The sequence below is a fragment of the Lepidochelys olivacea genome (genome assembly GCF_965140295.1).
Source record: "Lepidochelys olivacea isolate rLepOli2 genome assembly, chromosome: 7".
In the NCBI taxonomy this organism is placed as follows: Eukaryota; Metazoa; Chordata; order Testudines; family Cheloniidae; genus Lepidochelys; species Lepidochelys olivacea.
This window is the reverse complement of record NC_140417.1, coordinates 41,860,303-41,882,056: the sequence shown is the minus strand read 5'-3', so window position 1 is coordinate 41,882,056 and position 21,754 is coordinate 41,860,303. Positions and strand designations below refer to the sequence as shown.

General features: G+C 41.7%; 1 protein-coding gene across 2 annotated transcripts in view; it reads right to left on the bottom strand.

Moving 5' to 3' along the window:
* Positions 1-1,367: 1,367 nt before the first annotated feature.
* CENPP (centromere protein P) overlaps positions 1,368-21,754 on the bottom strand; it is a 318,318-nt gene continuing 297,931 nt past the window's right edge. For both annotated transcript variants that reach the window (XM_084635190.1, XM_084635189.1), the window contains exons 7-9: positions 5,213-5,292; positions 3,045-3,136; positions 1,368-1,634 (exon numbers count right to left, since the gene is read on the bottom strand). In XM_084635190.1, the coding sequence (XP_084491316.1) occupies positions 1,513-1,634; positions 3,045-3,136; positions 5,213-5,292 (294 nt within the window). In that variant the 3' untranslated portion in view covers positions 1,368-1,512. The remainder of the gene's footprint in view (positions 1,635-3,044; positions 3,137-5,212; positions 5,293-21,754) is intronic.

The window sequence follows — 21,754 nt, the reverse complement described above, 5'->3', positions numbered from 1 at the left end:
AACAACCTTTTCTATGTCTGAATAAGAAGAAATTTGAAATAAATTGTAGTCTGTCAGCTACAGCTCCTACTGTTGCTCAACTGCATGCTCATCTGTAGGGGTAGGAAGGCTGAATCAAGCCACCCACATTGGTGCTTCAGTTCAGTTATTCCTTGCCAGAACAGAAGGGGATACTGTGAGTGACAAAATAGATGATTGATATTTTCTGGTAATGACTGACAAGCTTACTACTGTTTTAAACCAGGCAGGTCTAAGCCAAGATCTACCAGCCTTACCCTGGTTTATGTGTGAATGTAAATGTGTGTACACTGCTTGCTCCATCAAAATGTACACCAGCTTGTAGTTGTGTATGAATACTTACAGAATCATGCACTTGAGTTTGCAGAAGAACTCTTCATTGAAACTACTTAGCAAGGGAGTTCTATGTTTACATAAATTATAGCCTTTTTGGCCCCCTGAACCCAGAAAAATACACCATTTTAAAGGTACTAGCAATTAATTTTGAGCTTGCCTGCCATCACTTTTCCAATGTTTAAAGGCCTCCAAAAGTAAAATGAGGTGGTCACTTAACTACATGGAAAATGCCTGGCTATTGTAGTACTTTTAAAAGCCAGTGCAAAGTTGAGTGTTTTCCTTCCCCTAAAAATGTATTATGGTTTTCCCCTTTGAGAAATGCTAGACATTTACAAGTGAGCTAATTCTAAAATATCTGACAGAGCCCTAATGAGGTTGCAAGAATTGTCTTGAAACTGCTTCATATTTGTTCATGGAATGTAAAGTATCAAGTTGACAATATTCCTCGACTGTTGTCTGCCAGCAGTAACCTATCTCCGTGATGATGCAAGCTTTCAGTGCTTCGAAACCAAGCCATGTTAAACAGTCATTAATGTGTAACACTTGGTGAAAGTAGTAGTGTCTGTTCTCCATCCATGTTATAGAAGCAGCAGCAGCTGTACTGTTCCACTAGCATTCACAAAATTGATTTCTAACCACCTGACTATTCTTCACAAACTTCAATGTGGCTGTATTGGTCATTAATTTCTGTAATTCTAGCTTAATTGAGTAGCAGGAATATTTAAATACAACTTTATTCTTTCAGTGTCACTGTTCTCTCTATTTTAAAATCACTGTACTTTTTGTATAGAGCTGTGAAATGAAACTTCTTTTTATTGACTTGAATTTGACAGCATATGTTCCTGTAACCCGTTCTAGAAAATGTTAAGGACAGAAGAACCACTCTGGTACATTAATTCAGAAAGTTAAATTTATACTGAAATTCACTCTAATTATTTTATTTGGCATTTTTGTATTTAAATTGCTGTATTTATTTTTCATGTCATGACAATTTATATATAACGTGCCATAATTGTACAGATAGCATGTTTATGGGTATGGTTTTTAAATGGAAAATAACTTAATGTTTATATTCAATAAAATTATAGACTGTATAACTCAATATCATAATTAAAAGAATTTCCAAATTTCTACCAGTTAAAGTTTTGTAAGTAGTATTCATTTCTCCATGCCAACTGATTTGATCAGACTTTCAATGGCGGCCTCGATCCCCAGCAAAAGGAGCATGTTTCTGAAGCACTGGGGTCCATTTTCCACAGCTGCTTTCTTATCCTGCAGGGCTGCAAGAAAAGATTAAATACAATTAAGTCCTAACTACAGCAAATATACAGAGCATAAAACCTAGTTAAGAGGACAGTACTGGGCTCATGTGACTAGACTTAGAGCAGTACATAAACACCTCTGCTAAGGAGGAAAAAGTAGGTTGCACACTTAATTCAATCATTTGAATAAGGGGTTTGAAGCCTTTGCTTTATTTCTCTGTTAGACTAATTTACACATCAAGATTAAGCTTGGAATAATTGTCTCCAGTTGTTTGCCTCTGTCTTTAGAAAAACAGCCTGGTTATTCTCAAGCTTTAGAACAGCAGTGGAATGTAAACTAAAAATCAGCTGGTTAATACCCGGAAAAGGATAAAATCAAGGGATTCTGAACTTCTTGCTTTGCAGTAAGGGGCTACATCTGTATGCATTAATGAAACATGAAAATAAACATAGCCTGTGGAAGCTTCAGCATCACCTCAAGCTTCCTAGAGACCCCTCCAGAGCCTGACAAAGTAGTATTGTGGTTTCTGGACAACTCTTTCCCCTACCAAAGGTGCTGCCATCACAAACGGATTTCAGGTAGCTTCTGCCTGCTTTAGAAGAGGGGACCTGTTTAAGATCAGTCAATTTGGAAGCATGTGCAGAGGAGGAAGTACTAGAACATATTAGAGTCACTGTATAAATAAATACCTAACAATCAAAGGCAGTTAGATTTATAAAAACAAAGCAGATCCATCAATGTTTTTGGAATGTGTCTTCAATGAGACAGACTCCAGTGGCATATAAAATAGGTAGCAGGGAGCTTCTGTTTGACTGACATTTCCACCATGCCCTGCAACACACCAGAATGCCACTAAACTGAAATTTGGGATGAGATTGGGCTTTTTAATTAGTTTTGCTCTAAGTTTGTTATTTGTTGGAAGTTAAAGCAGCACAGCAAGCTAGATGAACCCTTCCCCCTCAAAAGAAAACCAACAACAATGTTGTTTCAACGAGCTTTGACAAAAAAAATTTTTGAAGGCGTCAGGCTGTGAAATGTTCAGACTCTAACAAAAGTTGTTCTTGGCCTGAGCTGTCATGACTTTCAAAAAGTATTACCGATATTACACACCAAGCACATTTTTTTAAACAGGGAACGCTTAATAGACATAGGTTTATGCCTATTGGGATGATAGACCAGTGTGTCAGTTTCAAAAACATTCCTAATAAAATGCCAGCTTTCATTTTTGCAGCCTTTCCTACAAAATACTAGTCAAAATAGGTTCTGCTAGATCTGCCACATATCACAAGTCAGAGCAAAGTAAAGTATGACATACTGTGTGTAACATGCTCTGTATTGTGAGCCCAGAGTCCATAAATACCAGGACACAAACTATTTAAAGTCAGAAATAGGGAAAACACCTTTAAAATATACAACAGGCATATTACCTTGCGCTGGTATTCTAGGCAGAAGATCCAGGACAGGTATAACTCTCCCTTCTTCATCCACATATATTTTCCAAACAATCATTAACTCAAACCTGTATCATGCATATTGGGAAGCACTTTAATGCACAAAAGTAGCTTGTATTTTTCTATGCCAAAGTTTTCTTCAGTGTATAATTTTTTTCCTGCAGAAAATAACTTATCAGAAAGTTGCTGCAGTTATGTCTTTTGCCCACCAGGGGCCACTGTGGCACTAGACCAGAGCAGCTGCTTTGGGGCCATCCCCAGCTGTGATAGGGAAGAGAAGAGGCTGCCTTCCTGAAGGCAGTAGGGCCAGGTCTGGATATAGGGGGACAGACTGGGGCAGGGGCTGAAGGGGAGTGGAGGCACAGGGCCACATGGGGATGGAGGAAGGGGGTGCCTGATCATTTTTCATTGTCTGTATTGTAACAGGCATAGTTGCTGACAGATTTTGAAATAAATTACCAAAATAATTGAAACTGGTGTGGTTGTAGTGTGTTATTTTGACAAATAAAATAAGCAGAATTTTAAAATATGCACAGAATTTTTAATTTTGTGTCTCAGAATTCCCCCAGGAGTAACTAATAAGACTTGGTAAATCTAAATGTAGTATAATGAAAAAGATTGGAGGACAGGGGAAATGATCACTTCCAACTTTGTGTAGTTCTGGTTTCCCTGTATAAGAAAATTAGCAAATTAATGCCTTATCACCTTCATAAACTGAGGGAAAAACTATGTAACCAAGACCCTTTGTTTCAAATAATCTTAGTAACCATTATTTATATATTTTGTGTTAGAAGTAATAATCAACCACACATCCTCTGAGGACCCTATCAATTTATTCACTATTACAAAGGCAAAATGTAATTCAAGCAGCTTACCCCTCGTACCGAGCAACAGTACATAATGAAATACTGTCTTCCCCCCACACATCACCCTGTACCTCAGACCCTCCTAACTCTTTGTGCATGAGGTGAAACAAACAGGCCCTGCAGCATGACGTTGAAAATTGGCAAATCTGGACCACTCAGACCAGGGGCAGGAAGACATTGCTGAATCCCAGGCTCTTGTAGAGAATTACTGCCAACTGCCCCTGTCTGTTATATCAATAGGGATCAGGATCTCTCCTGACCACAACTGTGGCAGGGTATCACAGGAGAGAACAAAGGTGGAACAAAACTGCAACCTCTAATTTGAGACACTTCCAATTTAAGGTATAGTGTGTGGCAGGGACATGTTTTTGATTTCAATCCTAGGGTCCCAAACCTTTCATTTTGGGTTGGTTTATGGGTCAGACCCATAGTGGAAGGTACCTACTTCCTGGTTCTGGATTGATACAATCAGCCTTGTAGGAATTTGGGACCAGATCGTTAGAAATGTTACAAGAGCAGGTATTTTATGAGATTTCCAGTGTCTTGAGCTAAGATCTTAGGAGAACACCTTAGATTTTACCCAGCACCGAATCCAACTTTGAACTTGGGCTACAAAGAGCTTTGGAACTGCTTCCTTGGCCCATCTTGACTCTCAGAGCTCTTAAATATACAGATTTGGGGCCAAATTCTGCTCACCTTACTGACATGGCTCCATTGATTGAATTACTGTCATCAATGAGATGAGCAAGATTTAGCCCCTGGTTCACAAACAGTATTTGTAATGGCATACATTGCAACAGAGGTGTTTTCAACTAGAGCTGATCAGGATGAAGTCTAATACTAGTATAATTTATTTAAAATGTAATTCAAAATCTAAAATTCTACTGGAGCCTCCTACTGTCTCTCTCTTTTATGTTGTATATTTTTCTAAAGGGCTCTATAAAGTAGCAACATATAGTTGTCATCCCCAGAAAGGCCATAGTGAAATAGCTTGCACCACATGCTATTTGCTTCTTGTCTCCCAAGATTTTTGTATGTGTTGCATCTATGAAAAGCATCACACAACCCCATGGTATACACTAGAGTGATTGTTTATTTTTTAAAGAAAAGTCACCTATGTAATTCTGAGATTAAACTACCTTTCAGTGTATGAAGGTGAAACTGAAAAACAGTTATTGGTGGATTTATTTCCAGTCCTAGAGACCATTAACTCAAATTTCAGGTTTTGTTCAATTCTTCTTAAATACAGACATTAATAAGCATCTTGAAATGTCTTACCCAGAAAGTTCAGGGCTCCTTATAACCAGGTAATCTCCAGACGGTCCTTCAGGAAGTCTTACACTATCAGGATATTTGGCCTGTTAATAAAAAGGGAAATAAGAATATAACCAAGCAGTAAAGGTGGTAACTACACAAACTGGCTTCAGAATAAACTTTTTTTCCAGTTACAATTGATCTTAAGAACTATTAAAGACAAAGACTAAAAAGTGCTAAATTTATACTGAAGTGAATTGCAAAGCTCTAACAATGTTTAGACAAAATCAGGTGTATGTAAGAGCAAAATGTGTATTAAATGTACAAAACAAAACCTTCATTAATAAACTCAGTTTGTTAGACAGCATTGTGGCATGTCCATCACAGCTCCTTTTTTTTCCAGCAGAGATTCTCCAAAAGAATGAGAAAACAAAATGGATTAATTTCCTTGTTGGTTACTCAGATCATTTGTTGATTAAACATGTTTTAATGTTTCATCTTTTCTTAATACTTAACTTTAAAATGTGAGCATCAACACAATAAAATGTAAATAACAGAATTTCTCTTCTAGAATGACTGGCCAAAACTGGAAGCACTCTCTCTCCTAAACATTAAAACATCTGAATTCGTGGGGAAGCTCATTAACACTCCAGAGTCGGACAAAATTTGCACTTAAAAGAGGAGGTTATCACCTGTAACTGGAGGTTCTTCGTGATGTGTGGTCCCTATTTGTATTCCATTGAGGGTTTACACCCCTGCACCATGCGTCTGGAGCCAGAGAATTTGAAAGTAGAGTCTGTTAGTCTGCGCATGCACCCTGGCTCACTTCAGGTTTCACCCAAGGTGATAAAGGGCATTTCCAGATCCTTTTTCACTGCAAATCCAGCAGATCTGCAGCAGAGGGGAAGGAGGGCAGGAAGTAGAATACAGATAGGGACTACTATCTTTAAGGACCTCCTGTTATAGTTAAGTAACCTCCTCCTCTTCAAGGATGGTCCCTATTGTATTCCACTGAAGGTGATTAACAAGCAGTACCTAAGGCAGAGGAGGATGCAGGGATGAAGATGGAAGGGTTGAGCAAAGGACAGCTGCACGGAAGAAGGCAGCTGCCGCTGAGTCCTACACCAAGGCATAATGTGTAGCAATGGTGTGTACTGATCTCTCTGTGGCTGCTCTACCTGTCCTAGAGTGGTACATAGATTCAGAGATTCGTAGATACTATGGTAGGAAGGGACCATTATGATCATCTAGTCACATCATGGAAGGAGGCCATATTCAAAGCCTGAGCTCTCATAAAATGGGCCCACACCCCAGAGTGCGGAGGCAGACCAGATAACTGAGGGAGTGTAACGCACCCCGAAATCCACTTGGAGAGTCTGTGTGTGCAGTGTGCCTGATGTTTCATTCTTTTAGCTATTCTAACAAACAGTCTGGGGGATTTCCTGACTGGTCTTGTCCCATCAAGGGAGTGGAGGAGTTGTCCTTCTTCAGAGTTGTGCAGCTTTGGGAAGAAAACAAAGTGAATGGATTGATTAACATGAAACTGGGAGATGACCTTTGGAAAAAATTTGGGATGCTGGCACGAGGAGACTATCTGTATGGAAAGTCATGAAAAGAGAAACCCATCATGGCCCCAAGTTCACGGACCCGTCTCGCCAAAGTGACAGCAATAAGGAAGGTGGCCTTTGTGGAAAGGAGGGATATAGGGCACGATGCCAGTGGTCCGAAGGGCTGTTTCATTAGTACAGATAGAACTAGGTTGAGGTCCTACTGGGGAGTGATGGGTTGGATGGGTGAGAAGGTTCTGATGAGGCCTTTCCAAACTCTAGCAGTCAACAGGTGTGAAAAGACGGAATGTCCTTCCAAATATGGTGATCAGCTAAACCCTGAGCATGTGGGCAAGACTCACCAGCCAGACACCCAGAAAATAATTCGCTGTAATAACTCAGATCCCATCCCATCTAACAGCCCATCACAGTCCATTGGGCACATCTACCGCTAATAGTTGAAGAGCAATTAATTGCCAAAATTAGGCTATCCCATCATATCATCCCCTCCATAAATTTATCAAGCTTAATCTTGAAGCCAGATATGTCTTTTGCCCCTACTGCTTCCTTTGGAAGGCTGTTCCAGAACTTCACTCCTTTGATGGTTAGAAACCTTCGTCTAATTTCAAGCCTAAACTTCCTGATGGCCAGTTGATATCCATTTGTTCTTGTGTCCACATTGGTACTGAGCTTAAATAATTCTTCTCCCTCTGTGGTATTTATCCCTCTGATAGCAATCATATCTCCTCTCAGCCTTCTTTTGGTTAGGCTAAACAAGCCAAGCTCTTTATACTGATCATTCCTCGGATCATCCTAGTAGCCCTTCTCTGTACCTGTTCCAGTTTGAATTCATCCTTCTTAAACATAGGAGACCAGAACTGCACACAATATTCCAGATGAGGTCTCACCAGTGCCTTGTATAACGGTACTAACACCTCCTTATCGCTACTGGAAACATCTCGCCTGATGCATCCCAAGACTGCATTAGCTTTTCTCACAGCGATATCACATTGGCGGCTCATAGTTATCCTGTGATCAACCAATACTCCGAGGTCCTCTTTCTTCTCTGTTACTTCCAAATGATGTGTCCCCAGTTTATAACAAAAATTCTTTTTATTAATCCCTAAACACATGACCTTGCACTTTTCACTATTAAACTTCATCCTACTACTATTACTCCAGTTTACAAGGTCATTCAGATCTTTTTGTATGATATCCTGGTCCTTCTCTGTATTGGCAATACCTCCCAGCTTTGTGTCATCCGCAAAATTTATTAGCAATTTCCCACTTCTTGTGCCAAGGTCAGTAATAAAAAGATTAAATAAGATTGGTCCCCAAACCGATCCCTGAGGAACTCCACTAGTAACCTCCTTCCAGCCTGACAGTTCACCTTTCAGTGTGACCCATTGTAGTCTCCCCTTTAACCAGTTCCTCAATTTTCATATTGATCCCGATCCTTTCCAAGTTAGCTAATAATTCCTCATATGGAACTGTATCAAATGTCTTACTGAAATCAAGGTAAATTAGATCCACTGTGTTTCCTTTGTCTAAAAAGTCTGTTACCTTCTTAAAGAAGGAGATCAGGTTGGTTTGACATGATCTACCTTTTGTAAAACCATGTTGTATTTTGTCCCAATTACCATTGACCTCAATGTCCTTAACTACTTTCTCCCTCAAAATTTTTTCCAAGACCTTGCATACTACAGATGTCAAACTAACAGGCCTGTAGTTACCCGGATCACCTTTTTTCCCTTTCTTAAAAACAGGAACTATGTTAGCAATTCTCCAGTCATATGGTACAACCCCTGAATTTACAGATTCATTAAAATTTTTTGCTAATGGGCTTGCAATTTCATGTGCCAGTTCCTTTAATATTCTTGAATGAAGATTATCTGGGCCCCTTGATTTAGTCCCACTAAGCTGTTCAAGTTTGGCTTCTACCTCGGCTGTGGTAATATCTACCTCCATATCCTTATTCCCATTTGTCATCCTACCATTATCCCTAAGCTCCTCATTAAAGTGTGAGGAAAAGTATTTGTTTTAGATACTGGGCCATGCCTAGATTATCCTTAACCTCCACTCCATCCTCAGTGTTTACTGGTCCCACTTCTTCTTTCTTTGTTTTCTTCTTACACGCCCATTCTAAAGAAGATGCCCATCCAAATACCACGCTTTGAGGTTAAGTGCTGGTGGATTGGGATGTCTGATCTTGACATCATGTTGTGTCAGTAGATTGGGGAAGGTGGGAATGGGCGGACATACAAAGGAGGTTGGGAAGTCAGAACTGTCTGGGCCAGTTGGAGGCGATCAGGATGAGACTTGCTCTGTCTCATCTGATCTTGTGGAGTACTCATGGTAGGAGTGGGAGAGGAAGGAAGGCATAGTTGATCTAGTCTGACAAGGGGAGTTTGAGAGCATTGCCCTGAGAGTGGAGATGAAGACCACCCACTGGAGCAGCATGTGCTGCATTTGCAGTTGATAGGGGAGGTGAAGAGGTCTCTGGTCAGAGTCCCCACTGGTCAAAGATGTCATGCACCATGAAATCGTGGAGTTCCCACTTGTGGTCGATCACAAACTGTCTGCTCAGCAAGTCTGCAATCACATTCTGAATCCCCAGGAGATATGCTGCAGATAAGAGGATATGATGGGCGATGCACCAGTGCCAGAGGCTGATTGCTTCTAAACATAGAACAGTTGAGTTTGTGACCCCTTGTTTGTTGATGTAGCAAACAGTGGTGGTGACGTTGTCCAACATAATAAGAACATGATGGGAACGGGTGAATGGGAGAAATGCTTGGCATACCTTCCTTACAGCCTGAAGTTCCAGAATAATGATGTGCATCCTGGATTCCCCAGGAGTCCATGTTCCCTGCATCATGTGATTGCCCATGTGCTCTCCCCAGCCTACAAGGAACGCATTGGTGATGATCGTCTTGTCCAGGGAGGAGGGGAGAATGGGAACCCCTATGCAGACCTGGCATGGGTCCGTCCACCAGTGGAGGGGAAAGAGTACCTGAGGGGAGGGGCTGTCAGCATGAGGTTTGGGTGAGTAAACCATCTGGAGCCACATCCGGACGCAGCGAAGATGGTGACTTATGTGCACGGGGCCATGTGGCTAAGGAGGGATAGTCAAGTCCTGTCTGGGACAGATGGATTGTTGATTATGTGGTTTACGAGTTCTTGCAGAGCCTGGAACCTGTCTCGCAGTAGGTAGGCACATGCTATGACCGAGTGGACGGAGGCCCCTATGAAGTCTAGGGATTGTGTCGGTTCCAAGGTTGATTTTTTGATCTTGATACTGATTCCAAGGGAAGAAAGGAGGCCAGGTAACATGGAGGTTGGAGCTTGGGCTTTGCATCTGGATTGTGCCACCTGGAGCCAGTCATCAAGATATGGGAATATGAGGACCCCATAATACCTGATGTAAGCTGCCACGACAGAGAAAACCCTGGTGAAGACTTGGGGAGCAGCATTGAGTCCAAATAGAAGAACCCTGTACTGAAAATTATGTGATCTGATTGTGAACCTCAGGAACCATGTGTGGGCCAAATGAATGTCCATGTGAAAGCAGGCATCTTGCATATCAAGAGCTGTAAACCACTTGCCTTCTTGCAATGATGGGTTGATCGCTGCTAGTGTGACCATACAAAACTTGGGCTTGCAGATGAAGTGATTGAGAAGGTGGAGGTCCAGAATTGGCCTCCACCCACCTTTCTTTTTGGGCACCAGGAAGTAAGTTGAATAGAACCCCGTCCCTTGATATTCTGGAGGAACCTGCTCTATCACTCCTCTTTGTAGTAAGGAGTTCACCTCTTGAGTGAGAATGCTGGCATGAGAGTGATCCCTGAGGAGACATGGGGGGTGGGGCTGTGGATGAGGTAGCATGCTGAACTCAACCATATAGACATGGTGGATGACATTTAGCACCCATTTGTTTGTTGTTATTGCAACTCCAAGCTGGAAAAAAGAGTGCTAGATGACCCCCAAAGGGAGTGGGATGGTTGTATGGCAGTAGGCAAGGTGGTTGACAGTTCTCTAAAGTTTCTAAGAAATATCTTTTCTTCGGGAGCTGCATGTGGGAGGAGGAAGGCTGTAAAGGTGGACCCAGAAGGTGAGATCTTTGAATCTTTTGACACTTCCATAGTGGTTTGTAAGGCATCTGATGGAAAAACTGGGATGTCCTGTAATGTTGTATGGATGGCAAGTGGTAGAATTTACACTTTAGCACAGGTGTGTAAATATCCAAGGAACGAGGTGTAGCTCTTGCATCCTTGAGGTATGGAGGGAATCACCTGTTTTCTGGTTTAAAAGCTCTGATTCATCAAAAGGGAGGTCTTCGATGGTATTTTGTACTTCCCTGGGGAAACCAGGGGCATGGAGCCACAATTCCCATGGCAGAACTTTGCCCGTAGCCATAGAGCAAGATAAAGTATCTGTCACATTGACAGCTGATTGAAGCAATGTCCTTGACACCAGTTTCCCTTCCTCTAAGATTGCCTGGAATCGGGCCTGGTCTTGCTGTGATAGTTTTTCAACAAATTCCTCCAGTTTGCTGTAATTCAGGAAATCATATTTGGAAACTAATGCCTAATCATTCGAAATCCTGAATCGAAGGCTGGCTGAGGAGAAGACCTTTTGACCTCCAAAATCCAACTGCTTGCCCTCCTTATCAGATGGAATGGAGTGTGGAGTGGACTGTTCCATTGCCCCCAGACCACAAGTGAATTGGGGGAGGGAGGTTATGTGAGAAAAGAAACTCAGACCCCTTAGCTAGTATGTAGTATCGTTTTTCTGACCTCTTGGGGATAGGCGTACATATGACTGCTGTATGCCATTGCCAAATTATTCTAGCTGGCTCGAGGATAGCATCGTTGATTGGCAGAGCATCTCTACCTGGCGTTCATGAGTGAAGGCTATCCAGGAGCTTATGCTGAGTGCCCTGGATCTCCTCCAGGGGAAGCTCTCTTGCCACTCTGTATCTCCTGGAACTGGTGGAAGTCATTTGGGGAAGAGGAGGATGCTAAAGTCATTGCCGCATCTGGGGGGGATGATGGGAATCTGCTCCAGTGGTACCATCAGAACTCGACTGAGCAGCTCTTCTTCCATCATCGGCTCTGGGCATCTACTTGAACATGCTTGAGATGGGGAGGCAGGTGAAGTTTCCCTCATGGAACCGGTGGGTTCTGAAGGTGGGTATTACGGCCTGGCTCCCCAATAGGGCCAGCATGATGGATCTAGAGGGTGCTGCAGTGGGCTGCACAGCAGGGGGGACCAGTGGCTCCATGGCTGCAGGACTGGAGGATATTGCCATGATGTAGGTGGCCTCTTTGGGTACTATAGTGGCAGTAGGGGATGGGCAGTCCCTGCCCCTCATCTGACTCCTGCAAAGATGAAAACTTGGACACCAATTCCATTGGGTACCATCGGAGCTGGTGGAAGTGTGTAGACCGTTGGAGCAGGGGGTGAGGGGTGCCTCATCTGTGGCATGTCCTGAGTGGGAGATATCATCTCCCAAGAAGTGGAAGGTCCCTGAAATTGTGGAGATCTCAGCTCTCCCAGGGCAAACACTTCCTGGGGATCTGGCACTTTTCCCTAGCTCCCTGGTGTTAAGGGTACTCTCTCTGGAACCAGTATCCGATTGGTGGTCTTCCCCTGAGTGCACAAATCTTGTACTTTATGGGGTGCCAATGTTGATGGTGTATGCGGTTTGGTACCTGGTACCAGCAGATCCGGCGCTTGTGCGGCCTCTTCTTGTGTTTGTGCGCTTTATAGAGTGCACTCCCTCCCCTGGAACTCATGGAAGGAGCATCCCCTTTCTTAGGTTTGGAAGAAGTCTTACTGCTATTCTTATGTGTATGCTTCCTTACCCATCAACACGGGCGCCATAGTGGTGGTATCGCTGGTGCCAGACTAGGAAATGGTAGGCAGAGGTACACTCCTGGTTGTCTGAGGCTAATGTACAGGGGAGGTTCCCTGATGTGGGTCCAAATGTCGCATGGCAACTTCCATCAGGTGCTTCCAGAGGAGAGAGCCTGACCTTCTCGCATATGGCTGGGGAAGGACTGGCAGATACTGCATCTGGGTGTAATGTTGGCTTCTCCCAAGGAGTAGAGACAGCGTTGATGTTCGTCGCTGACCAAGAAGGAAAGCGGGCAGGAGGCACAGATTTTAAAGCCTAGGGTCTTTGGCATAGTTCAGTACCCACATGTGGTAAGGAGGTAGAAAGGAGAGGGTGTTTATGAGAAAACAACCCCCCAAAGTCCCAATATTACTCCTAAAAACTATGTAAAGCAGTAAAAACAACAAAAATACTATAAAACTAACTATATATAACTTTTCAAGGTGCATCACACGCAAGAGGACGGTAATAGATCTGACCCGGCCCATGCAGTGGTGAGAAGGAACTGGAGACATAGCAGTCTGCCCACCCTTTATCACCTCAGATGAAACCATGAGGCGAGCATGGTGCATGCGCTGACCAAACTGACACTACTTTCAAATTCTCTGGCTCCAGACGCATAGTGTGCATGTGTAAACCCTCAGTGGAATACAATAGGGATCATCACTCAAAGAAAAATAAAAGCATGCTTTTCATCAAGTATTTATTTATTTCTTCACATTTCTAAACCATAATAATGGGCATCCATCATTGTGGTCTGGGTGCCTATCTTGTAAATTAAAACCACAACAGAAGTGAAGGACTGCCCATAAATATATCCACCTCATCCACGCTATGCTCAACAACCTTTAGAGAGAAAAAAAGACAGGCTTTCCAACATGTTTAGAGGATTAAAAAATCTGGGACCTGGTGGACCAAAGTGAGGAGTGAGTACTAAATCCTGTCCAGTTCCCTCTAGTTTATATTGAGGGTGCAACAGCTTGAGTACCTTGACTACTTTCAGTTGTGGCAGTATACCATGTGAAGAGAAAGAGGAAGGTGCATGAAAAGATGTAAAAGTAAGGCTAATGTGGGAAAAGGTGCAGCATCTCAAGCAGGGGAAGAATACTACCATGGGAGGAGCAAAGAGAGAGAAGACAGTAGGATGTGACAAAGGAAAAAGGATGAAACGAACTGATAAGTGGGTGGGACAAAGCTATGCAGCTCTTTTACTGGCCACAGAAAGAGTTGTTAGCAATGTTGTTGTGGCCATATTGGTTCCAGGATATTACAGATACAAGGTGGGAGAGGTGCTGTCTTTTATTGGACCAACTTCTGTTGGTGAAAGAGTCCAGCTTTTGATCTACACTGCTCTTCTTCAAGTCTGGGAAAGGTACTCAGAGTGTCACAGCTAAATACAAAGTGGGAGAGATTGCTTAGTATAAGTAGTTAACACATTGTGACAGTCTACACCCCTGTATTCACACCTTACACACTCTTGTAATAACCTTTGTACAAAGTATGCCTTGTAAGGTGTCATTTGAAAACTTACAATTTACTGGTCAATAGTGTCCTGATACAATATGTGTGTCAACATTGTATGTGAAGTTATAACATTAATACATGTTCTAAACCCCACAGCCCTGCCCAAACAAAAGTTGGCAAACAATTCTGTTCTAAACAAAGGAATGTGTACTCTGCTTAATTTCCATTAAAGCAGTAAACAAAGTCATTAAGCAGGAAGGGAAGGCAAAGGGAATTCAAACAGCTGAAAACACCAGTAGGGAATATCTGCCACATAGACACTTTGGATCCTGGTTCTCAGCTGGAAATGTTTTTCAAGAAGGGGACAGAAACTATAAAAAGGAGGGAAAATATCCCAAGGCACCCTCTCCTTGCCCATTGCATTCACTGTGCATGAAGAGACAAAGGAAGCAGTCATTGGACTCTGGGAGATGATTCCTGACCTGAGTGTTTGATAATCTGCTGGAGCATGTGGTAAAAAACTTTGCTTGTATGTAATAGAGTTTAAGTTAGGCATTAGTAAACATCTTATGACCATATCTGACTTTTATGCCTCATTAGTTGTACTCACTTAAAATCTCTTTGTAGTTAATAAAATTATTTTACTGCTTTATTTAATCCTATTTAAAACTATTTGAGATAATAAACTGGCATATTATTCCCTTCAAGGTCTAACACATTTAAAGTATTTTTACTGTCTACAAGAGGGTTGGGCAGTACAAGACATACATTTCTTGGGGAAAATCCAGGACTGGGGGCAGTGTTGGGGTCACTCTGCAGTATGAGCAAGGCTGGTCAGAGCCAGGTGTAACCCAAGTGTGTCCGGTATGCTGCAGTTACTTACACACACACACACTCTCAGGATGTGCCTTGCTTACTGGAAGGCTGTTTGTGAGTGGCCTACGTGGGAGCTACAAGGCATTGTAGGGTACTCAAGGTTGCAGATCTGGACTGTGCCTTGGTATATCATAAATATTCTAGGGGTCTGTTCCAGGTGAAGTGGCCTGTTAACACCCCTGTAATCATAGGACAAAACAGGGAGGTTAGTGTTAAACCTAGACCATATCTGATCAGTGTTTGTCTAACCTGTTCTTAAAAACGTACAGCAATTCCAGAGCTTAACAACCTTTATAGTTAGAATGTTTTTCCTAATGTCTAACCTAAATATCTCTCTCACTACAGATTAAGCCCATTACTCTTTGTCCTACCTCCAGTAGACACAGAGTACAATTGATCACAGCTCTCAAACATATTTGAGTCTTAAACATATTTGAAGACTTATCAGCTCCCCTCTGTCTTTTTTTTCCTGTGACTAAACATGCCCTGTTTTTTAACCTTTCCTCATTGGTCAGGTTTTCTAAACCTTTTATCATTTTTGGTGCTCTCCTCTGGACTCTCCAATTTGCCCACCTCTCTCAAAGTGTGGAGCCCAGAACGGTACACAGTACTCCAGCTGAGGCCTCTTATTCGCGTCTTGTTTGGAAGTAACAAAGGGTATAATTTTATGTTGCCAAATAATTTTTCTCAAGTGTTCAAGAAGCTTCTTTAGTAAATTATGGACATACGGAAATGTTACAGTGTGATCCTCTGATCTTGTGAGAAGTTCAGGTGGTTTGGATTAGAAACAGAATAGAAAGCATTAATATTTCAATAGCCCCTCAATAGAATCTCTCCCCGCCACCACAGCCCTGGAGGTTTGGGGGGGGAGGGGGGGAAGAAACATCTCTCCCCACCGCTGCCTGAGGGTTGGGGCAGGAGAGTTGTCTCCTATTCCCTATCTCACTCCACAAATGCCAAAATCTAGAGGAAAAGGGCCTATTTCTCATTTCAGTTATATCTGTGTAACCCAACTGAGATCATAAAGGTTGTTCGGTTATAAGTGAAAGTAGAACCTGGCCCAAAGACTCAAATCATGATTTATTTCATCCCCACTGGATGACTTCCTGGAGTGACAATGAGAAGGAAGCAGGAAGTGAAAATTCTACCACATCCATAATCAACCAACCAATGTCAAATGATAGCAATTTAGGAAAGAATAAACAGGAAATCTGCTAACACATAAGCTGCAATAGCAATTATGGATATAAAATGTAATCACCTTACCAAGGAAGTTAAAAAGTAGAAAATTTGGTGGACAAATTAAAACAACTACATAAAAGGTGTAACAGTAAATTTAAGTATGGGGGACTAAGAAGGGATGCCCATCCCCGCCATTTCTCTATAAAAATCTCTGTCTCAAATGTTAGAGTTGAATCCAGCTAAAGATCTATTATGTAACTATTAAACAGACTATATACACAGGAAAAAATATCTGAACTACCTTTGGTAATAGAGAGGTTCTTAGAATTTTGGATTTAAATTTGAAAGAATAAGTCAAAAGTTAGCTTGAAAACAAAAAGATCTTGAATAAGAACAAATTGCTTATTTTCTCAGATATGGGAATGAGCACAAAAGTGAAGAAATGGGAAATATTTCCCATAAGTAATCTGTCACAAACACTAAATATTGAAGCAATAATTTTTTTAGCATTTAGGACACAATAAAATGCTAAACTACTACTTCTGGGATGCTGAAAGCACAACAAGTCTATTAGACAAGACAAAGCACACAGGGCTAGGATGCATGACAGTATGCACAGCTTCTTGTTTCACTGCACATTTGAAAGGACAAAATCAATTTGAAATCTATATTTTTGTTGTTTATTGACTTTTTGTTGTTTTTTTTTAAGAAAAATAATAGCTTTTCAACATTCCCTCTACTTTTTCCCATCCATGTGCAGAATCAGTTCTGTTATGTGCACCAATATGGAGCTGATGTGTGGTGGGCCGAGGGGTTCAGAGTGTGAGAGGGGGCTCAAGGCTGAGGTGTGGGGTGGGATTCAGGGTGCAGGAGGGAGCTCAGGGCTGGAGAAGCGAGTTCAAGTGTGTGTGTCAGAGGTGAGGGCTCCTGCTGGGGTGCGGGCTCTGGGGTGGGGCTGGGGATGAAAGGTTTGGGGTGCAGGCTGCCCCAGGACTGTGGTAGAGAGAGGACTCCACCCAGCCCTCCCTCCTCATAGCTGCACCTGGGCCGGGGGAGAGCATCTCTACCCGCAGCAGCAGTCCTGGGGCTGGGGCCTGGGGAGAGGCGCCTCTCCCCACTACCGCAGCCCCAGAGCTGGGGTGGGAGAGTCCTCTCCTATTCCCCACCTCACCCCACTGTCATCTTCTAGGCTCGCTTGTGGCCACATCCGAGTGGAGTGTGCACTCTTGCTCGGCTCTGCTAACTAAGTGTGTGCCCTTTGGTGGCCTCCTGCACAGCTGCGTTGGTATGCACCTTAGAGGGAACGTAGGCTGCAGGTAGTATACCTGTCTTTTGGACTTCCTGTCCATTTTAGTGCACTACAACCACATTTTACTATTTTTAATAATATTTTTAATTTTTTCCTTGTTATTTTTTGTCTCACAAACAACTGGGCAAAACAAATGTATGCAAAGGCAAAAAGTAAACAAACTGAAAAATAGAAATATTTCACCAATCTTTCAGTAAAATAGTATCTTTGGTGTTACTAAAAATAACAGCAGTTTTAAAAAGTTTTATGTTGATGGTGCCTTCAAAAATGTTAAAATGAGCTACAGCTGTCTATTGGTGAGACCAAGGACCTGGGAGGCAAGGCTCTGGGATTCTATCCTTGAGCCACTGACTCCCCTTATACAAATAATTTCTCTGACTCAGTGTATCAATCTGTGTTGTGATATTTAATGGTTATAAAGTGTTTTAAGATCTTTGGAAGAAAAATGCTATATATTTGAAAAAGTATATGTTTATGTAAAATACAAGTAAATTTAATTTTTGGAACCAAACACAGATTCTGTGGGAGAGAACAGTTTTGGATACTTCTTTCATCATCCCCTTATTCGATCATAGGGGTCAGCAGACCAGAGGTTGAAAACAATGGTTTTAAAACATTTGGCATCATCCTACTCTGTGAAAATATTTTTTCTATTCTCAACTGTCACAAGTTACATTATTTAAACTGTCTAATATTCAGAGGGCATTGAACAAGTTTAAATCAATTCTCTTCCTAGAAACATAAAATTGTGTTGCCGTGATCAGGGTTGTTCTGACATATCATGGAAGACATTTATTACTCTATAACACATCTTTTACCCTTTAAAGACAGCTGTAATCAAGAACAAAGGTTTATCACCTTATGTGTTTCCAAGCCACCAAACACAAGCCAGGGATTAGCTAAAAATGCCACTAGCAAAGGTAAATTTGCCTGTATCAACAGAATGTACCTTCTGTTTATGGCTTCAGAAGAGGAGACAGGTCACTCCTTTTATGCAGAGCAATCCAAGAAATGACTGGCATTCAACAAGGAACAAGGGAGGATCAGTACTTCTCAGCATGCCTATGTGACCTCCTACCTCTATTTTTCTCAATTTAATGCTGAGAAAAATTCATGTTCAGTTTGTTTCAAGGTTCTAATAGAAATCAGCCGGAGAAACTTTTAAGATGCAAAGGGAAGAGGGGTACTTGCTCAGACTGGGTGACACAAAGGCCACAACACAACTCAGGTGTGGCCTGACCACCATGTTGTCATGTGTAATTGGTGCTGGGACCAGATTCCATTGTTGCCGCTGCTGACATCATCATACCAGGCCAAGAACATTTTGAAATCCCTAACCTGATGAGTAATTCTCTGTGGTTACTCAGGAAGCTATGTTTTTACTCCATCAAACAAGCTGAGAAGTGACTGTTAAACAGAGGATTCAAACTGCCAGGTAGACTTCAATTTTTTTTTTTTGCCATACAAAACTCTGCAGGAGTTACAGCTCTGTCACACATGTAGTGTTGCCCCTTTATATACAGTTTTGTGTTTTTATAATGGAAATCCTGGCGCACAATTAACCTGAGTGGTGTGAATGCTGCTGTGGTCATTAAAGATTAGAATCAAAGCACCGAAATTTGACTACACAAGCTCTGTACCACAACATTCAGTTTAAGGTTTCCAGACTAATGGAACTACTGAATCAGCAAAACAAAGGAATATACAAGAAAATTTATACAGACTGCGATTTTTTTTTTCCACTGGAAAGTATTGGATTAGATTTAAACCTCAAGGCCTTTTAAATTAAAATCATCTGAAACAAGAATATAAAAAATTAAGCATGAATGTTATAGTTTAAATGTAATTAACATAGTCAGCAACTTTATATACAGTCGATTTAGGGATTTGTTTAGTATAAGACACATGGAAAATGTTAAACACAAACAGGGAACATTTAAACAACACTGAGGTCTTGCTCTGAAAGGTATGACAGATACACTGTTCCTTAACTAATGGTGTTGTTACAAAGAAGGTACACGCTAAAACTCAGATTGACCTAGCCACGTTGTTCAAGGGTGTCCGTACCTAAGCCCAGGTATAGACACTGTTAGGTTGACAGAAGTTGACAGAAAATAAAGATCCCACAGACTTGTATAACAGAAACAGAGCCCCATTTAGAATGCTGACAGGCACTAAGGGGACTTAAATTAGGGGATGGGGGCTAGATCCTAAAGCTAATTGATTATACTGGGAGATTTCACTCACTTCTCTTCTGGCATCCTTACCAGCCAATTTCACAATAAATTCAGAATTAATGTTGACACTCATGGTATGGCTACATTACAAGTGCTTGCTACAATGGCACAGCTGCAGCTACACCTCTATAACGCTGCAGTGTTGACACCACAGAGACGGAAAGGGTTTTTTCATTGCTCTTGTAAATCCACCATCTCAAGAGGTTGTAGCAGAATTTTTCTGTCTACCTAGCTGGATCTACAATGGGGGTTAGGTTGACCTAACTATGTCATGTAGGGCATGAAATTTTTCACAGCCCTGAGTGATATACCTAGGTCAACCCAAGTTTTAGGTGCTGGTCAGGCTTCAGAACTTAATGTTTGGTTCTTGTGAGGGCTAGCATCCTCAATCTCCTATTGCTAATATGTATGTTGTACAGAACTCTCCCACACATTTACAATATGTAAACAAAATAAGCTTCCTTGAGACTTTTGAGGCTCCAAGGCTAGTCTGATCATAAAATACACTGCAAGAGCAATTTTACTTAAACAGCATATGTTCACATGGCTTTTCCTGTGGATCACACCTTGTAATTGCATCAGGAGAACTCTCTCTTCAATACCAAGTAAAGTAACTGATTAAAAGCAGAGCATTCTTAAAACTTGCATTACTTTTTTATTTTCCAGTGTTTAGACTAATTAAAACTTTCACCACTCAGGGTTTAAATCCTAATCAGATTAGTAGTTTAAGATATTTAAAATTCAGTAATTATTTGCTGACCTTATAGGTAGACAGATTTGTAATAAAATGAAAATGAAGTACAATCTCTCCTCCCAAAGGGTTTTGCTGTAATTTCCATATCCCTTTCTGCGTGTCTGACACAGCATCAACTACATCCTGGTGATTCTTGCTGTTCACATCAAAGATAATAGCCACCATTCTTCTGATTAAGGGAGACTGGAAACCTAGCCATGCCTCTCCTTAATTGTCTTAAGAGGCCATCACTAGCCAACACAAGGTCCTCTTGCCTCTCAAGCAGGGCTGGCTCCAGTGTTTTTGCCGCCCCAAGTGGCAAAAAAAACCAACAACAAAAAAAACCTTGCCGCTGAACACGGAGGTGGAGTGACAGTGCGGCCATCGAATTGCTTGGTTTGCTGGTTCCTGGAGCCGGTCCTGCTCTCAAGGATGAGAAAATTCGAATCAAATGGGGTTTTGCTGTATGTTCATATTTCAGTACAAGTGGCAGACATTCAAGAAACCAAAATGGTTGGTAGAAGTCTATATCATTTACGAAAGAGCCTGCTCTATAAATAACTATAATCTCTTTCCATCCTAACTTCTGTCTAAATTAAAAACACACAGAACGTTACATGTTTAATACAAAATAATTAAGACATTTCATAATTAAACTACTATATCTAGACGTGTCCCCAGCAACAATACAACCAAACCAGCTTGTTTCTGCTGGGAAACAGGGAATGTCGGAGACTCAGCACAGACTCAGATGCAGAAGCAGCCTCAAAATCAAAAACAGAATGTTCCACTGACATGAAACTAAACGAAGGTGCCAGCCTGGCCCTGCAGGCTTCAGCTTCTTCACTTCTTGAAGAGCATGGCGCTCTTAACCCCAAGGTTAGATCTGAGGGTTCAGCTCATATGGGCCTCTGTCATATGGAACAATGCGCCTATTCTTTTGGGCATAAGGTGTAAAAGCCCTGCAGACAGAACAATTTAGGGAATGGGGTTCCTTGAGGCGCATGTTGATATAGACAGGTGCATTCAAATCTTGGAAGAATTAGAAATAAGGCACATTTTTAGCAGAGAGAGTGATTAAGTACTGGGACAAACTATTGAGGGAAGTGGTGGATTCTCCATCTCTTGATGTCACACCAAGACTGAAAGCCTTTCTGGAAGATATGCTTTAGTCATTGGGCTAAATATAGGCGTAAGTAGGTGTACTTCTATAGCCTGTTTTATACATGAGGTCAGGCTAGATGATCTAATGATCCCTTCTGGCCTCATAATCTATGAATGAAGATGGGCACAAAGGACATCACCTCTACCAAATCTTT